A 20466-nucleotide genomic window follows, 5' to 3' on the forward strand; every position below is an offset into this window, starting at 1 on the left:
AAGGGCAATCACAAGCCAATGGAATCCAAGAGCAAGAGGGGCAGGGGCTGGGGACTTAACAGGAACGTGGGCAGCTTTATAAATGGCCGGCACCTCAAGTGCTGGGGCAGCTGGTCTAGGCAGGTCCCAGCACGAGTCCTGGCAGAGGACAGAGCCCAGCCCCAGTGAGAAGCATTTCAGGGGCACAGACTCATAGGCTCTGGGCCAGACCAAGTGCCCTAGATGTGGGGACATTTCTCTATACACACCCCAGAAGCAGCTGTTATTCTCCTGATCTGGCACCATCAACGTAATAATAGAAAGAGACTTCATCTCTGATCTATACGCTATTTTTACTATCAGTCAGAAATCCACTGGCTCATAATATCAAGTTAAGCTATAAGAAATTACCATTTTTGTAAGTCAAAAGTGTTAGAATATTGGCAGTTCAGTGTAGTCCAATCAAATAACACTGAGTACCTACTATTTGTCAGACTCTGTGCAAGTGTAGGCTGTACAGAATATAAACTGATCACGTATATATTAATCACAGTGTTCAATTCACGTGGCCACTTTCGAGGCAAGTACTACTGTGTCCATTTCATACAGTCAGAGACTGAGTCACAGAGAGGGCACAATGCTCATCCAGTCAGATACACACGAGGCCTGTATGACTCTAAAACCCACATGCATTCCACCTACCTACCATAAGCCCTGCCATGGATCAGTGGCTGACCATTCCTGCAGTATTAAGCACTTCCAGGAGTCCCACCTGGCAAAGGGACCACTCCATACTCAATCAAATCTAGTATCCTGTGTTAGCAGCAAAGTGTATTTAACAATAATTTCAAGAGGAACAAAGCATTTGGAAGTTGATTTAGAGACAGGAGGGAAAGATCAAACATGCACTCCTAAAAGAAACAAAAGTAATCAAGCAAAAAAAAATTTGGTCAACCAGTTTTAAAATGCCTTCATTCTGCCTATGAACAAATATATAGTGGGCTACTGAGAAAGCCATCAGGTATGGTGAGATCCAGCACAACTGCAAGCCTGGAGGCATGTGCTTCTGAGGCTGCCCCCCAGGAAGACCACTGAACTTTAGAGGAAAGAGGATGAGAATACTCTCAAAAGTCAGGATCATCACTGGCCTCCTGGCCCCCATAATCCCTCTCAGAGTCTGAGACCAGTACTATCAAACACATAAAAGGGCTGTCAGAAACTTAAAACAGTAAGAAGAAATAAACATCCTTCTCCTTGTGAAATAGAATTTTGGACGTTGGAGAACACAAACACACAAAGTAGCTTCTACTAGTTCCAAAAGAACATCTAACGCCATCAGAATTCGAAGATGAGGAGGAAGAAGGGACTGACCTTCACGTGGGCCACGTAGTGACGACACGTCTCCTCCATGTGGGTCAGCTGTAGTTTCTCTGAGACCTGGCCGGCAGTCTCTCCCAGCAACACAAAGTAGACCCTGGTCAGCTGGCCTTTCTCCTTCTTGGACACATCCGCTGTCAGAACGTAATTGAGGCCTGCCAATAAATAAGAAGTCAAAATGTCAGAAAAGACAGAGGGGCCAGGCCACCTCCCCTACCCCTCACAGGATCCACGCACGTTTCACAGGACACCTTGCCCCCCAGAGCATGGAGGACCGTGGCCCACGTCAGGACCTGCTGGGACAGACGCGTGCAGCCAGGTGCTCACAGAATCTAGACAGAACCTGGATGCACTGTCTTTCCGGTGACACTCATGTATGTACCTCATGACTACCCCAATTTAAACTTCATGCCGCCACGAGGTCCCAGTGGAGCTGCTGACAAACTCGTCAACCACTAGCTGTACCCGACCCAGGGCAGTGTTCAGAGAAGCAAGCATCGTGGCATATCTGCAGCCGGTCACTAGAAGCCACTGAAATGATGGTGGCACCATGCAGCGACTGTCCTGGGTGATACGCACCCACATCAAGAATGCCGAGTCCCGCTACTGCGTCCACTGGACTGTAGCACTCACAACTTACTGAGCACTGACTACATGCCAGAGGCTGTTGTGGGTAAAGTAGGGACAACACAGGCAAGGACATGTCTTCACGGTGCCCACATGCTTGAAAACCCAGAGGAAGGCTGCAGATCTCATTCCCAGGGAGCCAAGCATGGTGACCGTGCACTTCAAGGTGCCCATCCCTTCAGCAAAACCAGGGCCATAGTGGGCCTAGATAGAGGTCCACCCCTGGGGGGAAAAAAAAAACTCCTCCCCTTTACCTGAAGGTCTAATGGCAGATGGCAGAGTGACTGGGATGTGAAAACAGGAGGGCTACAAGGTCAAAGGCATGCTGGAGAAAACCAAAATGTTTTACCCCCATCATTTCAGAGTCCAAGTAAATTATAACAGTGCGCTCCTTAGGTAAATATGGCTTTAGTATCGACAGAAGGTAAATATGGCTTTAGTATCGACAGACCCCTCTCACCGTTTTTTTGGGGGCACAGAAAAGTGGTAACTCTTTTTAACTGTTTCGTGGATTCAGAAGATAGTGATGGTTTTAAATAAGATAACAGGAAGCTCCATTCCTAAAGCAACTGGAGGAGATGGCCGAGCAGTGGGAAAGCAGATGACCCAAGCCCATCTCCACACATCTGCCTCTTAGAACCCAGGGTCACGGTACCAGTAAAATGCAGTTCTGTGTCTGCCAGCCATTAGGTCCATGAAGCCAGGCAGTGGGCAGCTCTGGTTTTTAACATCAAAGGGGCCATCCACCAGGGGAGGTCTAAACAGGGTGAGAGGAAGGTGACCTGGGCAGGCTTTCTGCTGTATCTAATTACTTCTCTGGGCTACTGCCACACCAAGCAGACAGTTTCCTGGTTAGCAAGGGCAAGCCTGCCCCAACTTGTTTGTTCCAGAAACAGCTGATTTCCAAAGCAAGGCTGGGTCAGCAGGAGGGACCAAGGTCATGGATCATCCCAGGATAGTATTACCGTTAAGAAGAATGGTATGAATTGGGTGCAATGGTACAAAGCAGTTACCCCAGCTACTTTGGAAGCTGAGGTAGTAGGATCACAAGTTGGAGGCCAGCCTGGGCAACTTCATTAGACTGTCTCAAAATAAAAAGGGCGGAGTGTAGCTCAGTGGTGTAGTACTTACATAGCATGTATGAAGCCCCGAGGAGGAAGAGGGAAGGAGAAGAAAAGATATGGGAAACCATTTGAACACAGGAAACATAGGCATCAGTTCAAGGGTTACACGCCAAGGACTGGATTCACAGGCCATTGAAGCTTTGCAACAATGTGGAGACCAACTAGTTTAAACCCTCTGTCTTTAAGATGAGGGGACTGAGGTCCAAAAGGGGAAAAGGCTTGTTCCAAGCCAGAGCCATCTGCCAGAGAGCAATCTAAAACTCTAATCTCTGGTTTTGGACTAGTCCTATCAAGTTGGCCCTTTTTTTTTTTTTTTTAAAGTTACCTGACCTCACCTAAAAACTTATTTTTTGGATGCAGAAACAGAACCAAACACAGAAAGAGATCCAGAACCATTGAACTCCAACCAATCTGCTTTCTAGTGATCACAATTCCCCTGACCAATAGTTTTTAAGAAAAAGTGTGGAGGGGTGTAAGTTGAAATGAAGTGAGACTCCAAGCCCCAGTTAGCTGGAGCGTACACTGCTAGAAGACAAGCTGAAGGATCCTGGCCGGGAACCTACTTAGGGTGGCCCCAGCCTAGCCTTCCTCCCAGGTGAGAGAACTACGGTGCCAGCCTCAGGAAAGGGAGTAATGGAGAGAACAGTAGAACAGAGCTATTGTGCCACAGACAAGTTGACTGAGCTCAGAGAAAACCCCGGGTGGACATGAACACAGGAAGACAGAGCGGATGGTATCGATCCCCCACCCATATCCTCTTGACCTGAACCCTTTCTCTGCGGTCCAGCCCAACCTGCAGCTGCCAGCACCTGTGTCCCTTTACCCAGGGCTTTCTCTAGTGGCTCTGCCAACATGCACGGCAGGCCAGAGGGCCTGAGCAGCCCTCTGCGAGGCAGGATCCCTGTTCCCTCAGCCTTTGGATGGGATAGTGGAGAAGGTGCCTCAGAGCCGACTTTCAGGGTTCCCCCACAATTCCAACTGCCCACATGGGTAACCTGCTGAGTAATACACCTATATGGCTGCTAAGAGAGTTAATTTTATGTGTCAATTTGGCTGAGTTGTACAGAATACCCAGATATTTTGCCGAGCATCAATTCAGTGTTACTATGAAGGTATTTTTCAAGTGAAATCAACATTTAAATCAGACTAAATAAAACAGATTGGTCTCTATACTGTGGATGGACTTCATCCAATCATTAGTCTAAAAAAAAAAAAAAAAACACTAAGGTCCCCCCACAGAAAGAAGGAATTCTGCTTCTAGCCCGCTTTGGATTTGAGATTTAACTTCAACTATGCCCTGGGTCTCTAGCCTATTGCCTGCCCTGCAAAATTCAGATGTATCAGCCCCTACAATCTCATTAACTAATTCTTTAAAAATCTGTCAATCAAGGTCAGGGGTGTAGATCTGTAGAGCTCTTCCCTAGCATGTGAGAGGCCCCGAGTTCAATCCCCAGCACTAATAATAATAATAATCCAACCTCATATTTATATCTGTTTTCTGTCTCCCTCCTTCCCTCCCTGTTCTGTTTCTCTGGAGAGTTCTGACTACAGCTGCCCACCCTTGCTGTCTCAGTACCCTAGTTCCCCTACTGGTACTGCCAGGGATCACCCCCGATTTTGCTGGTTTTGTTTTTGTGATGCTGGGGAATTAGCCCAGGGGGGTATTCTACCACTGAGCTACATTCCCCAGTCCTTTTTATTTATTTATTTTTTATTTTTTTTACATTTTGAGACAAGGTCTTGCTAAGTTGCCCAGGCTGGCCTTGAACCTATGATCCTCGTGCCTCAACCTCCTGAATTGCTGAGATGACAGACGTGGGCCACCGAGCCGGGCTCAGGGTTTACTCCTGAATCAATGATGTGCACTTGGATCCTCGACTCTAGATCTATTTTGGGGATGACCCTGATTAACACAGGGAAGTCAAGAAAAAGGAATGTATTTGACCTTCAACATGTGCCCAGCACTGGGTTGGGTACTTTAAAAAACACCGACCTCCATCCTCAAAGCCCTACTCACTGCAGAACTGTAGACATGTGGCATCTCCTGCAACTCAAGGAAGGGGAGGAAGAGTAGCAGCTCAGAGACTGAGCTGAAAATGAGGCACACTGCTCTGCCCCAGGTGGGAGTGTGCACGCCAAAACTCTCACCTCTCAGATTTTTCTGAAATGTTAACAATCGCGGACAGACTGAATTAGCCTACTCGCCAAGTGCGATCATTTTGGAAGCATTTCATCTCGAGAACCGCCTACTTAATGCTTCTCCTTGGTTCAAAATTTATTTCGACATTTCAAATGACCCAAAAAAGTCAATTCTCTGTCGGACTCTTCTAGAAGCAAGACGCACCATGAGAAACCCTGCCCGAGTGAGGAGGGTCTTGTAGCCGCAGGCAGTAAGAAGAAACAAAGATCATTCTGCAGCTCTGGGCTCCACTGGTAGTTTTAAACAGCACTCGCCCAAGTCCCCTGGGGGGTTGGGAAGGGGCTCCCTGGGAAGTGGAGAGCAGCAGCCAATCAGGTCACTTGGTTTGGGGAGTGCTGTAGCTGCCCCTCACGTGAGGCAGATGACCAGCCCCGAGAGGGGCTGGTTCTGATCCGGGCCCTGCTCCAACAGCACATCTCATGGCTACAGGTTTTCCATTCTGGCAGCTCGTGTTCCTGCCATGTCAAATGATGTCATGTTGATGGAAAAGCTGATGAGCCCCGAGGGATGCTTTCCCTCCCTCCTTCCCCTGCCCCCAGCTGGTTCTTTAGGACCCCCCACACCAGCCTGGGCCAGGAGCGAGCCAGCTGTCTCCCATCAACTCTGGCTCTGGTCTCTCTCAGCCAGTTTCGAATCATTCCCATTCTCCATCAGAAGAAGATTTCTGCTGGGAAAAATCTACTCATAAATTCTCCTTCCAGGGTTTCCCTTAGAGTTTCCCAAGAGAAAAGGCGAAAGGGTCATTTCTACTTTAACAGCTTTCCTACGTTTTCTCCCTCTTTTCCTCAAGGAATGACACAGTCATTACCAGACTGAAGGTTCCCCCATTCCTCACACATCTTCACTATCCCTTGTTATCCCATCACCTGCTTCTCAAAAGACCAGGACTCAGAGGATGTCCTCTGCATGTAAACACTCTCCAGAGCAGAAATGCATCCCTAAAGCAGAAAAAGGGCCTATGGTCAAGTTGCTCGTTTCCACCCTATTTCCCCTATTAGTGTGAATGGCCAGCTCTCAGGTCGTGGGCTCGATAGCTTGTCCAGAGGCAGGACAGACACCTCTGCTCACTCACGACTTCATCAGGCTATCTGACAGCCAATGGAAATGGAGGAGCACTGGGTCAGTGTGCAAAACAGAACCATGGAGGGCTCACCCCCCACCCACCCAGGTTTTCTTTCAACCCTGGCGAGAGTCCAGAGGTGCCAGCCTGGATTCCCAGCCTTCAGGGAGAGAAATGAACAGGTCAGGCTTCAGCCTGTCCAGAGAGGAGCAAGGCACTATCTACCCTTCGTTTGGCCACCCAGGAGGCTCCATGAGGTTGTAGGCAGCTCCCCAGGGAAAGGATGAAGTGACAGGCAGAACTCTTGTTTTTTTAACTACTTAAACACACTATGAACTTGCCCTTGGGGGAGTCCACTGTTGGAGTGAGAAATCTGTTCATGCACCAGCATAAATCTGCCAACCAAGGAGCCTGCATGTGTCTAGAAGAGTGAGCAAGAAAGACTCCTCCCCCCAAAATAAAAGCCCCATGAGGGCAAGGATTATGCCCATCCTGTCTATTACTCTGTGCCCAGGGCTGAACGGTGTCTGGCACTTTGTAAGGGCCTCATAACTATTGATCGAACATGGATTTGCCTCACGATCCCATCTCCACGCTTTTCAAGAGACCATGAAGGAAATCAAGAGAATGGCCCTGGCCTGCAAATGCTCTCTGGAAGAGAGTCACAGGCTTTTATCGTGTTTTTGTTTGCGTGGAATTTTTCTTTCTACTCAATCAGCCTTGCCAAGTACAAACAAAGCACCTATTAATCTACATAATATCCTAGAATCATTTCCTCCAAATGATCCCATGCTCTGCGTTCTAATCAACGCTGACCCTGTCTTATTCTGGGGCTTCATCCAGTCTCTGGAGGCAGGACAGCAAGTCAGCCTTCCCCCCAGTCTAAGAAATAGCAGGGACAGCTACCACCTGCTTTCTCTGTGCTGCCAAAGCAGGGCCCCCTCTTTTGAAAACCTAAGCCTTTGAAAACTCCATGTTCTGATCCCACAGAAAATGGAATAATCCCCCCCCGACATCTGGCTGATGCTGCAAACTCCACAGGGAACCTCCAAAGTCCCATCACTTCTTTTTTTCCCTAACTGCATGAAATGTTCCATAAGACCCAGGCTCCTTGGCACTACATTCCCACAGCCTGGCCCACCCATGGTCCAGTGAAGTTGAGTCTGGTCCACGTACATTGGGCAAAGGATGCTTGAGGTCCAACATCATGTGTCCTAGAGCTGTGCATGAGCAGAAGAGAGAGGGGAGGGAGCTCTGAGGGAAGGAGTGTCCAGCCCACCAATCTGCTGCCTGCAAAGCCGGCCGATGCAGGGCAGGAGGAAACTCCGAAACGTCCCACAGCTGCCCACCAGCCTGCAATCCTACTCCAGCTAAGACGTGTAACCCGAGCCCTGACTCGGTGACTCATTACCAATTTCTCCCGGAACGTGTCTGCCGTGGAATCTGAAGCAGGCCGTGACGTTCAGACAGTTCACAGGCTGCTGTCCATCATGACATTGAGGCGCCGTGATGTTGATGGAGGCTGGGAGGAAGATAGAGACGTCCACCGTAATGACCGGCCTGGCCCTGCAGGGCAAGAGGGGAAGATGACTCAGTCATGGTAAAGCTCTCGGGAATCAAACAAGACCTACATAGACAGGATAAATCCCGGGCCTTCAGCCAGCATTTGATTAAAGTATGAAAAAAAAAAAAAAAAACCCCAAGAGAGAAGGTCCAGTGTGCTCTGTAAATACTTTTTCTGGTCTTAAAAGTAGCACATTTCCTATTAATGGTTAGCCTTCTAATAATAAAGGCAAGTTAGTTGTTAATCAAATACATCTGGTTGAAGCCATAAGTGAACCACCAGATGCTGCCGGGTGATTACTTAAAAATTTTTACCAAATAAGTTCTGATTTCCACTTACTAGGGAGCTAGGGGTGTATTTAAGAGGAGTTCCTACACCAGAAGGCAGGGCTAAAGAATTAGGGGCAAGCTCAGGTGTCCCCCAAAGCATTCACTGCCATCGTAAGCACAAACTGCAGTCCCTCCAACTGGCTGAACCGCCTCCTTCATTTATCTCTACCAATTCAGGGACCATTTTTCTCAATGACCTTGATTAATGAAGTCCCTGCTGGTGACAGCAAAGCACTTCAAGGGCACAAGAAATCAACCCGCCTGGCCTCAGAATCAAATGGAACCCAATAAACCCTCACAGTCCTCTCCCTTGACATGGCCCATCCCCCAGCTCTTGATGGATGGTCAGTGTCCATCCAAGCCAACAGATGGACAAAATTCTGCTCTCATGGCAAACATCTGCTCAGGGAAGTTTCACCTAAGCCTCTGCTTAACCTTCTCCCCTGCAGGCCTCTCAAAGAGACCCTTTTACCTCTAAGGAGCCCCAGTGTCAGTCACAGGGGTGACATAATGAGATTAAGGGACATTAGCGGCTTGGGAACAATGACCTCACTTATATACCATGCTCCCTTCAAAGAGCCCAGGGTGATGGGCAGATGGGAATGACAATCCACCAACTCCAAGAGAAGGAAGCAGCAAAGAAAACCTTGGTGGGAAAAGGAAGTGAGGCCTGCGGCAGATGGCGTGAGGGTGATCCAGCGGCTGCCACCACTCCTGGGACAGAAGGGTCAACAGAGGGACAGCTGTGACCAGGGCAATGGGACTCCCTGAGCAAATCCGGCTGTAGAGGCAAAAGGAAGTGGGACAACAATGGTACCTGAAGGAGATCAACATCCTGGCCTGTCAATTTTCTTCTGGGTTCATTCTGAGAAAATGCTAGAATTACCTTAGAAAATTGATAGGCTACCCCTGGTCAGCACGATTGTACAGATGCCAACCAACATTGCAGAAAGCCCCACTGACCCTTCAATAGCAAGGTCCCTTCTCCCAGGAAGCTCCCAAGAACCCCTGGCTCCCTCGGTGGCCCCAGCTCCACCACCCTTGCTAAGGAGAACAGTGCTAGGTTTTTCCAAATCAGTCCCCCAAGAACCGAGATCCCAATGAATTCATCCTTATGCTGGACACTACTGCAGGACAGGAGATGTGTAAAGTAGGTGTAAACTTTACTGCAGCCCAGGAAACTGAAAATCACAGCAGTGCCCAAAGCTTTGAGAGACGCAAAAGAGACCAAGAGGCATCAGGTACCGGAGAGAGCTGGTTTCTGCCTGGGACAGACAGCCCCACCCTGCAGTCCCCGAGCCCTCTGGTCCTGGAACCCAAGAAAAGTCCATCTCCTCCTGCTCCCCTGGGCCAGAGGCCACCTGGTCAGGGAGCGGGCCAAGTTCTCCTGTCATTAGAGAGCTCTGCTGCACAGCGCAAGGCAAGCAGGAGGCAGAAACAAGCTGTCCCCACATGACGACCTTGAAGGTTATGAAACAATCCTTTCCAACAGTCGGCAGGGACCCTCACGGGTACATCTCCTTCCAACATCTGTCAGATCGGTTCCCTCAAACCTTTTTGTTTCAGCTCCAAGTATTGTTTTTGGATGAGGAAAAGCCCAGAAATCTTTCATAGAGTCTCTGATCACTTCCTTTACCCCTTGATGGCAAAGCCCCAGGTACCTATCACCCTAACACAGAGCCTGCCCTCCTGAGCAGACTTCCTGAGGGCAGAGCAGGGCCCACTAGCCCGCCCTCCTGGGGCAGGAGATGGCTTTTCACAGTCCTGCCTGCACCAGCCTCTAAGATAAAAGCAAAGGGCACCCAAGGACAGCACTGCAGTACTTTCCAGACTTCCCAGAGGCTGGTAGTTGGAATGCTTGTTTCTTACAACTGACAGTTCAAATCTTAACATTCCATTTCTAGGTGGGTAATAAAAGCAGCTGGGGCACCCTGTGGCACGGTGTTGCTCAAACTTTTTATCTTCTGCAGAGTAGAAACAGGTGGACATATAAAGAGCCTACCCTCTTGGTGACAGTTAGCCACCAGCAAGCCCTGGGGCTCTCTACCTCCAGTGGACTTAGGTCTGTTTACACAGTGGAAGCCACCCTCAGTCAGGTCTTCTCTGAGCTGCACCCCAAGCATTCCTAACCTATGCCCCTCTGCAGTCTCTCCTTGAAAAGATCAAGTACAGTGTGGACATGGTCCTGGGCCTCCCCCCTTTTCTGGTCCCACCCAAAATCTGAGGTCACTCAAAAATCCATGAACTTGCCCAGCACCCCAGTCATGTCTGAGCACCCTACTTAGATCAGCTGAAGCTTCCAGGCCTTCTTGTTCCTTGTCATTCAGTCATATCCCAGGAACCTGATCCTAATGATGCCACCATAGATGTCCAGCCTACATGGCCCCTCAGACAAGCTTGATGGTTCCTTTCCTGTCCCCCTTTGCTCCCTCCACAGTTCATCTCTGAAACCTCCACTGTTCCAAGTCCCCTGACCTCCTGGAATAGACTGGGGGGTTAGCATCCTCAGCTTCACCCTCATCCCAAGCTGAACCTCCCCTTGACTATTCCTATCCTGAGACACCCAGAAGATGAGGCCCCCACACCCTCCGGCCTGCGTGCCAAATTCCCTCTCCAGCAGCCCTGTCCTTCCTTACCCCCCACCACCACCCATGGCAACCTCCCCTTCTCCCTCATGTCCCTCAACCTCTCCAGGCCCCAAGGGAGGAACGGGGTCAGGGTAGCAGGGCTCAGATGAATGGGGGTACAACTGAGCTTGACTACCTCTGACCCCTTCCAGGAGCGTTAGGGACTTGGGAGATGAGAAAAGTTCTCACAGATATCCTGGGCCTAACCCCTGCCATCTTTAAAATACCCTCTCTGAGCCACCTGCCAATCCCATTTGCTCCTTAGCCACCCAGCTTCTGGAGAGGCAGTCAAGAGTCGCTCTGTGCCCTCAGCTTCTCCTTCCCTCACCCACCCACAGCCATCTGGCTCAGGCCCCATCACTCCTGCAAAGCTGCCAAAGCCACAGGACCGCTGGCTTCTTACTGTCACCTCCAACGGGACTCGGCCCTTCCTGAAACCAAAACCAGTGCCCTTGACCTCATGACCCTGCTTGACTCTCTTCATGCTGTCTGTAATTACTTTTTTAAAGTTAATAAAACCTGCATGCCCTTCATCTCTTTACCCATAAAATGGGAGTGATAACCATACCTGTATCATGGAACTGGTGAGCAGCAGGGAGTCAATGCATATACTGTCAAGAGAAAAGTGAACAAACCCCAGCACGCTCAACACAGCCCAACGCGGAACCATCTTGAGAACATCGCAGTGCATTAAAGAAACCCAAATCGAGAGCCCATTCTAACTCCATTTATGTGAAATCCCAGTACGGGCCAAAGCGATCGAGGGGGACAGAAGTCACAAGAGTGCCTGGCTGTCTATCGAGAGAATGGTATCATCAGAAAGAGCACAAGGAAACGAAGTAGTGATGAAATGCTCTTTATCTTAATGGAAGATAGCAGTTATACAGGTGTGTCTGCTGATCAAAACTCATCGAGCCATACACGCAAATTGGCACATTTTACTGTTTGCAAATTATACATCCACACCGGAAGAAAATGACCAAGAAGAATGAAAATACCAGTCACGTGACACATGCAACATTTCAGGGAATGGCAGACCGCATGTACGGTAGAAGTCTGGAGATGGCATCACCTAGGGAATCATAGGTTCTGTAAGCATATGCTCCGACACTTGCAGTGACAAAGTCACCTAGCCAAGCATTCATGTCTTTGAATATGTATAGTGGTTACTTGATGCAGGACCGTATGTAAAATGCTTAGACAGCGTCTGGCATATGGTAGGTATTCATCCAATATTAGTTGCAGTTATTACCTATTTGTATAGGAGCTAGACCAGGTCTGTCAAGTTCTCTACCGAATCCCCAGGATCTGACATGTGCGTAGTTGCATCTCAACAGGTCAACATGATGGGCTGAGTAAGAAGTGAAAGAATTCCTGGGATCTCAACATCCCCATGTGCTCCTCCACAGCTGGCCTGGCCTCTGGCTCCTCATCCAGGCTGGGGCTCTCAGGCTCCTTCCTTGGATCTGTGCTCTCTCTGGCATTCTCCTTCCTGGATTTCACATTTGTCCCTAGTAAGTTTCACCCCATCAGACTCAACCCTCACCCTGGGCTGGATTCCAAGATCTCAGGTCCACTAAGCAATCACTTCAACATTCACATCCGTGTAGAAGACAAAAAACACTCATGAAGGAAGAAAAGCCCTTTGGAGCTCACATGCACCTCCAGCCCAAAAGAAATTCAACAGACGGAAGGAGGATAATAAAATAACCTACAGAAGGGAACTTAAAGCCAGATGCTCCCGGGTCAAGAAGGCCTATTTTCAACCGAGAAGCCAAGGAACGTATCATGGTGTATCTGAGAGCAATCTCAACTAATGGGATCAGGCTGCTCGGGAGGTGAAGAGAGTACGGACATATCAAGGAAGGCGAGTGAGAACTACGAGTCATAAGTTGAATCTCCTCCATCATCTGGAGCCTCAAAAGTTGTCTTACACAAGAGGAAAATCATCACCCCAGAGAAAAGGGTGATAAAGTAAAAACCCAGTCAAGATGGAAAATTAAGAACCATAGAGGTTTGATCTCAGTGAATCCCTGCCTGGGAGACATACATGTTATCTTCACACACTGAAGGACTGCTGTGCAGAAAATACTAGACCAGGAAGCGGAACCTCAGTGAGGTGAATTTAACCCAATTTACATCCTAAGACTTGCTAACCTGGGGAGGAGGCGGCCAGACTCTGCTAGGAGCACTTCACACTATTTAACCGAGTTCTGGCCAAGAACATCCTGTTCTGCAGACGAGCATCCTGAGGCAGAAGGTCAAGACTTTGCCTTTCTAAGGACATAGGCAAGGTTTGAATCCAGGCCACCTGGTCCTCAAGGTCACACTCAACCTCAAGGTCATTCTGCCTCTAACAATGCAATATTTAAGAGTTACCTGGGGATCAACTGGTTCCTTAGAAGTTCCTAAGCCACGGGCACCTCATTCAGGAGGCTGTGTGTGTCTCTGGGGGAGACTCAGAGAAGGCAGGACTGAATGAGAACAATCTGGGGCGTGGAACTACATGGCCTCTGGGATCCCTTCCAGTTCTAAGATCCTATCAGTCTATTTTAGAACGTTCTGCCATGAGGTTACTAACAAAACCTAAGAGTTGGCTCCCACTCCAAAGTGTAATTCTGCCTCCTCTGACTCACACAGACAGAAATACTTAGAGAGGGTTCATGGGTGGTGATGGCGACCACCCCCCACACACACCAGTCTTTGAAGGAGAGATCCTGACTCAATGGGCTTCAGTGAGCACTGGACTTGAGCTCACAGCCCTCACACTTCTGCTGCCACCAAACAGTGAAGTGCCCCTGATCTCTGGAAGTTGAGAGCTGCCTGATATAAAGAAGCTGGGTACAGAGATAAAAACGTAGGAAGGACCGTACTTCCCAGCCCTTTGAATATCATAGCATCCATCAAAAATGATAATATTTATCATTAATATTTATGTTGCTGTTCATGACCACAAGGAAACAGCCCCTGGGTTTAGGTCTCTAAAAATCCTGCTATCGTCCCCCACCTATAAGCCACTCAAGGCCCAACAGCTGGAGGATAAGAATGAGATATTTGCATCCACTAAGCACTCCCAGCCCAAAAAAATTCAGCAGAGGGAAAAGCTGCCCAACAGTGAATACACACTGTGCCCCCCCCCACCAGTCCCACCCCTTCCCATGAAGAGCACACCCAAGGAGCAGGGGTGAGGCACCTCACCTTAGAAGAACCACACTGTCGGACATGAAGGCTCCAATAGTGACATCTGAAAACAAGAAGTCACAGTAGTCAGAAACTTGTGGAAGGCCACCCGCTGGCCCTGGCATGACACATGAGAGCAACAGACACCTCTGACTGCCATTGTCTGCACCATGTAATGATTGCAAGAATCAGAGTCATTGTCCCAAATGGCAGCCAACCCACATATGGCTATTAAGACCCTAAATTGTGTCTGCATGGAGATGGGCTCCAAGCGTAAAATGCACACCAGATTTTGAAATCCTCATTTTTAAAAAAAATTAACTCATTAATGGCTTTTATGTTGGCCATTTTGGATTAAACATTATAAAAATTAACTTCACTTATTTTGTCCATAATTCTAATGTGGTTACTAACATATTTCAATTTACATATATAGCTCAGATTTTTTACTTTTTTAATTGGCAAGTTAAAGAGAGGGATACCCTGAATTAAATAACTCTCAGAAAATGCTCTAGGGTCTCCAAACCATGGAATAATCCCCTTTCACCCTCACTCTATGTGACCTCAGTGTGTCACTGTGTCCTTTTCTGTCAAGTGTAGAATCATCATTTGCAGGACCATCTTCAAAAGCTGTCAATACTTTATAATACTTGAGAAAAATTATCGAACATGTCAAATATTACTATTATACATGCTAAATTTAAAAATTCATAAAATTACTTAGTAAACCATAAACAAAAACACTGGTTCAACTATTCATGTTTTGTGGTGCAAGAAGAGTTCTTTTTCCTTTGCCATGCTGGGGATCAAATGCAGGTCATCACATATGCCAGGCAAGCACTCTACCACTGTGTAGCACCCCTGCTGTTAGTAATTTTTATTCATTTCTAAGTCACTTTAATTTAGGAAGTATTCGCTCATCCAATAGCTGTCTGCCTTTCCTTCTCACCCCCATCCCCACCCCCTTAGCTCTAGAGCTCCATCATAGTTCATAGAAACAAGCCTCTGAGTCCAAGAGTCTAAATTGGAATCTAAATCTGCCCATCATCAACAGAGAACATCTGTACACGCCCTCATTAAGGAAAAAATAAAGCAAATCCATGAATTAAATTGTTCCTAATGTTTCTGCACTTGGGTGTATTTATTAATTTTGTTGTTCAATTTTTTTTAGCAGACTGGTATTTGAAAAATAAAGAACATGACAAATTTGTCATTTCTCTTAAGAAAAACTCGAGAAAGTCGTTCAGATCCATTGTGAAATGTGAACACATCTGCTTACCATCATGCATTTATAGAGAAGCAGCAAAGCCACCCAGAGACCCGAGTCCTGCCCATTGCTGCAGGCTCCGGTCAGTCCCCAATCCCGAGACAGATGCTAACTATAAAGTGGGGAAATACCCCCTCCCTTCCTCCCTATCCCTGTGACATCACTGAGATGGCCATTGGATATGGTAGCATTCTGCCTATCTTGAAATGTTCAACCCATATGAGATGTTCGGGGATGACCTTAGATCACCCATAACAAGAACCTCCACTTTCCTAAACTTAAAAACAAACGAAAGAAAGACGATCCAGGAGGGTCTATCTTGGGGCCAAAGTTTCCACACTATCTCCTCTCTATTACCACTCCTCTCTGCTCTGTAGTCTCAAGGACATTCAAAACTCCCATTTGTACAAAAAAATAGGCATCCTCATTCAGGATGGCATTAGTTTGCACAGATTTGAAAAGAAAAATATTTTTCTCAAAAGCAAGATGAGTATATATTTGGGGAAGTGTTTTCAGAACTTCATGGTGACTTTGGATGTTTTCAAATTCTTGTCTGCACGTCCTCATCTTCAAACATGCAAACAACCACTTGACCTAAACCAGGTATCACTTGGGGTGGGTTTTGAAAGTGTAATTTTTATTCAATTAGCCTCAACCACTACAACACACCAATTAACCCAGAACACCAGCCAGCCAGCCTTGAACAGTGAAGGTCTGCTCTCCATCAACAGAAGAACATGGTTTTCTTCTTATCCAAATCTTTCAGTAACTTTCTTTTGTGTGCATGGAGAGGTGCATGCTCCTTTTCCCTCTCAAAAATGAGACATCTCTGAATATGGTCAAATATTTTTGGAAAATGAGGTTTTACTATATAGCATTATGAATGTGGACAACGCTTTCTTTTTTCTTCATTAGAACTGCTACCACAGAAATCACTAAAAAATCCACCTGCCTGCTACTTAACCCTGTCAATCATTTTAAAATTCGGGGGAAAAAAACAAAACAAAAACTTCAACACTATTTTTAACCTTAAAATCAAATACTAGGCAAAAGACCCCATTCTACTGTGTGAATTGTCCTAATCCCAAATGGATGCAACAAAGGCTGTCCAAAGTGAAAATTATTCTATTTCGTGAATCTTCATCTCATGTGTTTTTAAAGAAAAACAGCTTACCCGGATAGCCATTTCCATCCATATCAATGCCTCCAGATATGGACTGCCCAAACATCCGCAGAACAGGGTTAATCTTCCTCCCAGACAGTTTCTAAAACAGATAACAGGGAAATGGAGTCACCGGAAAGAAGCAGAGTCACATACAAGAACCTGGGATTCCTTGAACCCAGCTTCCCCAGGGAACCTGGTATTAGGTTGAAAAGAAAAAGGAAAAAAAAAAAATCAGAGCCCTAATTTGATCAGGTAGTGGGTCTCTGGTAGGCTGTTGAAGACCACACACTGCTTTATTACTTGTCTTGGCCATATGTCATCATTCTGAAATTTTGCTTAAAAAAAAAAATCCGCCTACACCAGCTCAATAGTTTGACATGTAAAGTTGACATGATGGATAAAACTTCCATTTCTAACAGGTTCTGTTGCCTTTTGACTTGGGTATACCTGGCTGAAATAGGAATAGCATATTTCCCTCCTTTCTACCCAAATAGTTGCCAGATAACACTTCCCCCAAGATGCACCCAATAATGGTCTCTTCCCTAAATGGCCAGATAATTAACCCATCTCGCTGGAAAGATGGCCACGTGGAAACCACCCCAGGAGGTCTACAGTCTCCCAAGCTTCACAGACAGGATTAAACAGCTTTGTCTAGTAAACAACTAGGTTCACAACTCCACCACCACAGGACACGTTAGCACCTGTGCTTATCATCACGTGAATCAAGAATACTTGTGGTACAACCAGCCCACCTCACACCAGAGCTGTGTACTGATGATCGTGTGGCATGGTTCCTCACAGGACACCAAACTTCCTCAATCAGAAAAGTCCCATCTTCTGGGACCTGACCATCCTTTCCTTCCCTGGATTCAGTCTCCCTGGGGAGGCTCACCTCCCGATACCCACATTGTGGATGACAAGAGACACGCTTAGTTTTCATGTGTCATAGCAAAATCCACAATGGGACAAGGTTTGTGGATACCAGGGGCTCACACCGCCTTTCCTTCCTTTCCCTTCTCACCAAGTCATCCTGCAGAGAAAACATGAGTGTGTGCAGGGGGAGTTGCCACAGGAACTACAGAAGGAGATGAGGATATCCCCGCTCTCCAGCAGCTGATAACTGCCAATAACCCTCCCAGAAATGATCCTGGAGGGCCGCTTGCCACCTTCAGTTAAGCCATCCCAAAGGAAACATGAGAGCATTGCAGGAACAGTGCAGCAGCACTATATGCAACATTCTCGCAGAACGGGGGTGTCTGAACAAACAAGCATGCGAGTCTGCATACCTCTTAAAAGCCATGCTTTGAAGCACACCATCTTGGCTCCAAAGGCCAAGAACGCTAATAGTAGCTCACCCTGGGTTTGCATTTCTAAGGTATGCTGTGGCTGGGACCAGGGGGAGAGTGAAGGGGTGGTCCATTTGGGGGTGGCGACATAGGCTTAAGTTATCCGCAGACATCTGCAGGCCATTATGCTATAAAGCCAGGAAGATAAGTCTGCTCAGGGCTAATAACCCTAAATGGAAACCAGGAACCTTGGAAAACCTCCACTTGACCAGGTTTATATGCAGTGTCCGTTATGGCAAGAGAAAAGATCAGAGGGCGGCGGCCCCCCCTCCCCATGACATGCCCCTAGGGCTCTCAAATCGAGAAAGGCACACAAGGATCTTAAAATCAACACTTTTCAGGGTAAACTCAAGAAAGAGGAATGCGCTAAAGAGTAATGTGGAAGAAGTTGAGGAGGCCCTGATCTCACAATTTAGCCAGCAGAAATAATACCAATCTGGGCCAAAGAAAAGCGATCCCGTTGCCCGGATTCATTTCTGATTTCTCCCTCTAGTTCCTTCACACAATGCCGGCTCTGTCCAGCAACTGGGCCCGGAAGAATCCATCATTAAATAATTTTTTTAACCCTTTTAAATCACTGACCTTATCATATACACATTAGCAAAATAGGAAAGTATAATCAGAGGGATGTATGTATCTTTTTTTAAAAAAAAAAAAACCTCCAAACCACTTCTCTGTCAAAGCTAAGGAGCCAGCATGTGCTGACAAAGGCTGGGCGGTCCAGCTGCCGATCCCTGCTTCCTACTACAGACGCTCCATGCTAACCACAAAATGTATGCTGCAGCTTTCTGCAGGGATTCCACCCAGCAACCAAACAAAACACTGCAGGGCGCTGGGCGGAGGGGAAGCAGGGGTCTCCACAGGACGCCTCCCTGTGTGATTAGACTCCCAGGTCCAGGAGGATGCCTGGGGAATGACCCTGACCCCCCGCTGAGGACAAGGTTCCTTAGATGACTTTCACCTTGTCATATTGGGAACAGCATCCCTGAACCACATCAGTGCAGCTCTTGGGGCACAGATGTGAACTCCACACAGCTCCCAAAGCCTCTCCCTGTAGCATGTCAGCCAAATCACCTGAGATTCTCTTGCTCCCACTATTACTTATTTCTAATGAAAAAAGCATGATCTGTGCAGCTAGATGCTCCTTGGCATAAACGTGCCTCATGACAAAATAAGTTTCCATATTCCTAAGCCGTCCTCCTAAGCTGCCTTGAGGGGGACTTTTCCCAGTGTGGAGAATGGTGGTCATGATCAACATTTGGGAGTCAGAAATGGTGAACTGTGAATGGTCACATTGTCGCCTACAACCTTGGGCACGCAAAACACCTTCTCCGAGTCACATTTGCCTCATGGAAGAACAAAGGATAATCAAGACACCCACTTCACATAGTTGCTGGGAGGAACCATAGTATGGAAAGGGCAGAGACGTCCCCCAGGAAACAGTCCCTCCTGTCCCAGCACCTCCCTAAGCACCTGTCTATCACAGGCAGGTCACCTAACTAGGCAGGAGGCCAGCAGAGAGGGAACACAGGGTTCAGCTGGCCACAAACCCACCACCCCAAACTTACACCTGTTTTAGAACAATACAAATGTATCAACTGTACTTATATTTACATACTGCCTCTTAATCTACACATATAAACATGAAAAGAAAGTACATAGCATGTAAATATTCAGTAATAAGTATTCACAGATGGGAAGTTTCTCAATGTGTGCTCTATCCCTGTCACTGCTCCACTGGGACAAAGACACAAACCAATGCCCCTCTACACACATCCACAAATATCCTGACCGTGCTGTCAAGAGTGTGACTTCCTTTTTTCCCATAGGCTGGGCTTGATGCCATCAGCAAGATTAAACACCAAGCTGATACGGCGAAAAACAGAACTCGCCACTTCCATGTTCCCGCGTCTGGGGTGCGAGGCCAGAGCTCTGACTAGCTCCTAGTTCTCATGCCAATTGTGACAACAGCCCATAAAAACTTCCAGGACCTCCTCTGAATCACTCTCTAGATTGTATTTTAAAACATATTTCTAAGGCTTAGCAGCACAGAGATAGTTGACAAAAGAGTCGCCAAAAAACTAAGATTCTCTCTTAAGTAGGTCTAACTCTGGATAAGAATTTGGATATGACTTTTTATAGGCAAAATGTATCCTTGAATGTGAGCAAACTCGGGATCTATGAATACTTCTTTGCACTTAATATAGCAATATCACATGTTTTTCTCTTCCACTAGAGGGTGGGCAGTCTGAAGACAAAACAGATGTGTTTTCACTTGTACCCCCAGGACCTGGGGCATAATGAGGGTTTCATACACGTTTGTGGAATGAACGTATCAACAGTTACCATATCACTCTCACACCAATTACCATTGAGTACTGGGGGACTATCCCACCAGCATCTCCATGATAGATATAGATGGCCCCTGCGAAGTCATCTTCTTTGGGTGCGCCAACGGCCACATCTGGGGAGATAAAAAAGCCACGGTTAGAAAAGCCACATGGAATAACATTCAGTGTGGCTTCCCCTAATTCTCCTTATCACGTCTGAGACCTCAGCCAGGAATTTGGGGCTATCGATTATTCAAGCATTCAATCAGGCATCTAGTCTTAGATCAGTTT

At 47.2% G+C, this 20466-nt stretch overlaps 1 protein-coding gene across 1 annotated transcript in view; it reads right to left on the bottom strand.

Annotated features, from left to right (window-relative positions):
- ITGA9 (integrin subunit alpha 9) overlaps positions 1-20466 on the bottom strand; it is a 320486-nt gene that overhangs the window by 236384 nt on the left and 63636 nt on the right. Inside the window, exons 11-15 of the mRNA XM_081288073.1 lie at positions 20215-20309; positions 16509-16599; positions 14086-14131; positions 7779-7933; positions 1351-1511 (exon numbers count right to left, since the gene is read on the bottom strand). Coding sequence (XP_081144199.1) covers positions 1351-1511; positions 7779-7933; positions 14086-14131; positions 16509-16599; positions 20215-20309 — 548 coding nt within the window. The remainder of the gene's footprint in view (positions 1-1350; positions 1512-7778; positions 7934-14085; positions 14132-16508; positions 16600-20214; positions 20310-20466) is intronic.

The sequence above is a fragment of the Spermophilus citellus genome (genome assembly GCF_964194105.1).
Source record: "Spermophilus citellus genome assembly, chromosome: 3".
NCBI classification, from domain to species: Eukaryota; Metazoa; Chordata; class Mammalia; order Rodentia; family Sciuridae; genus Spermophilus; species Spermophilus citellus.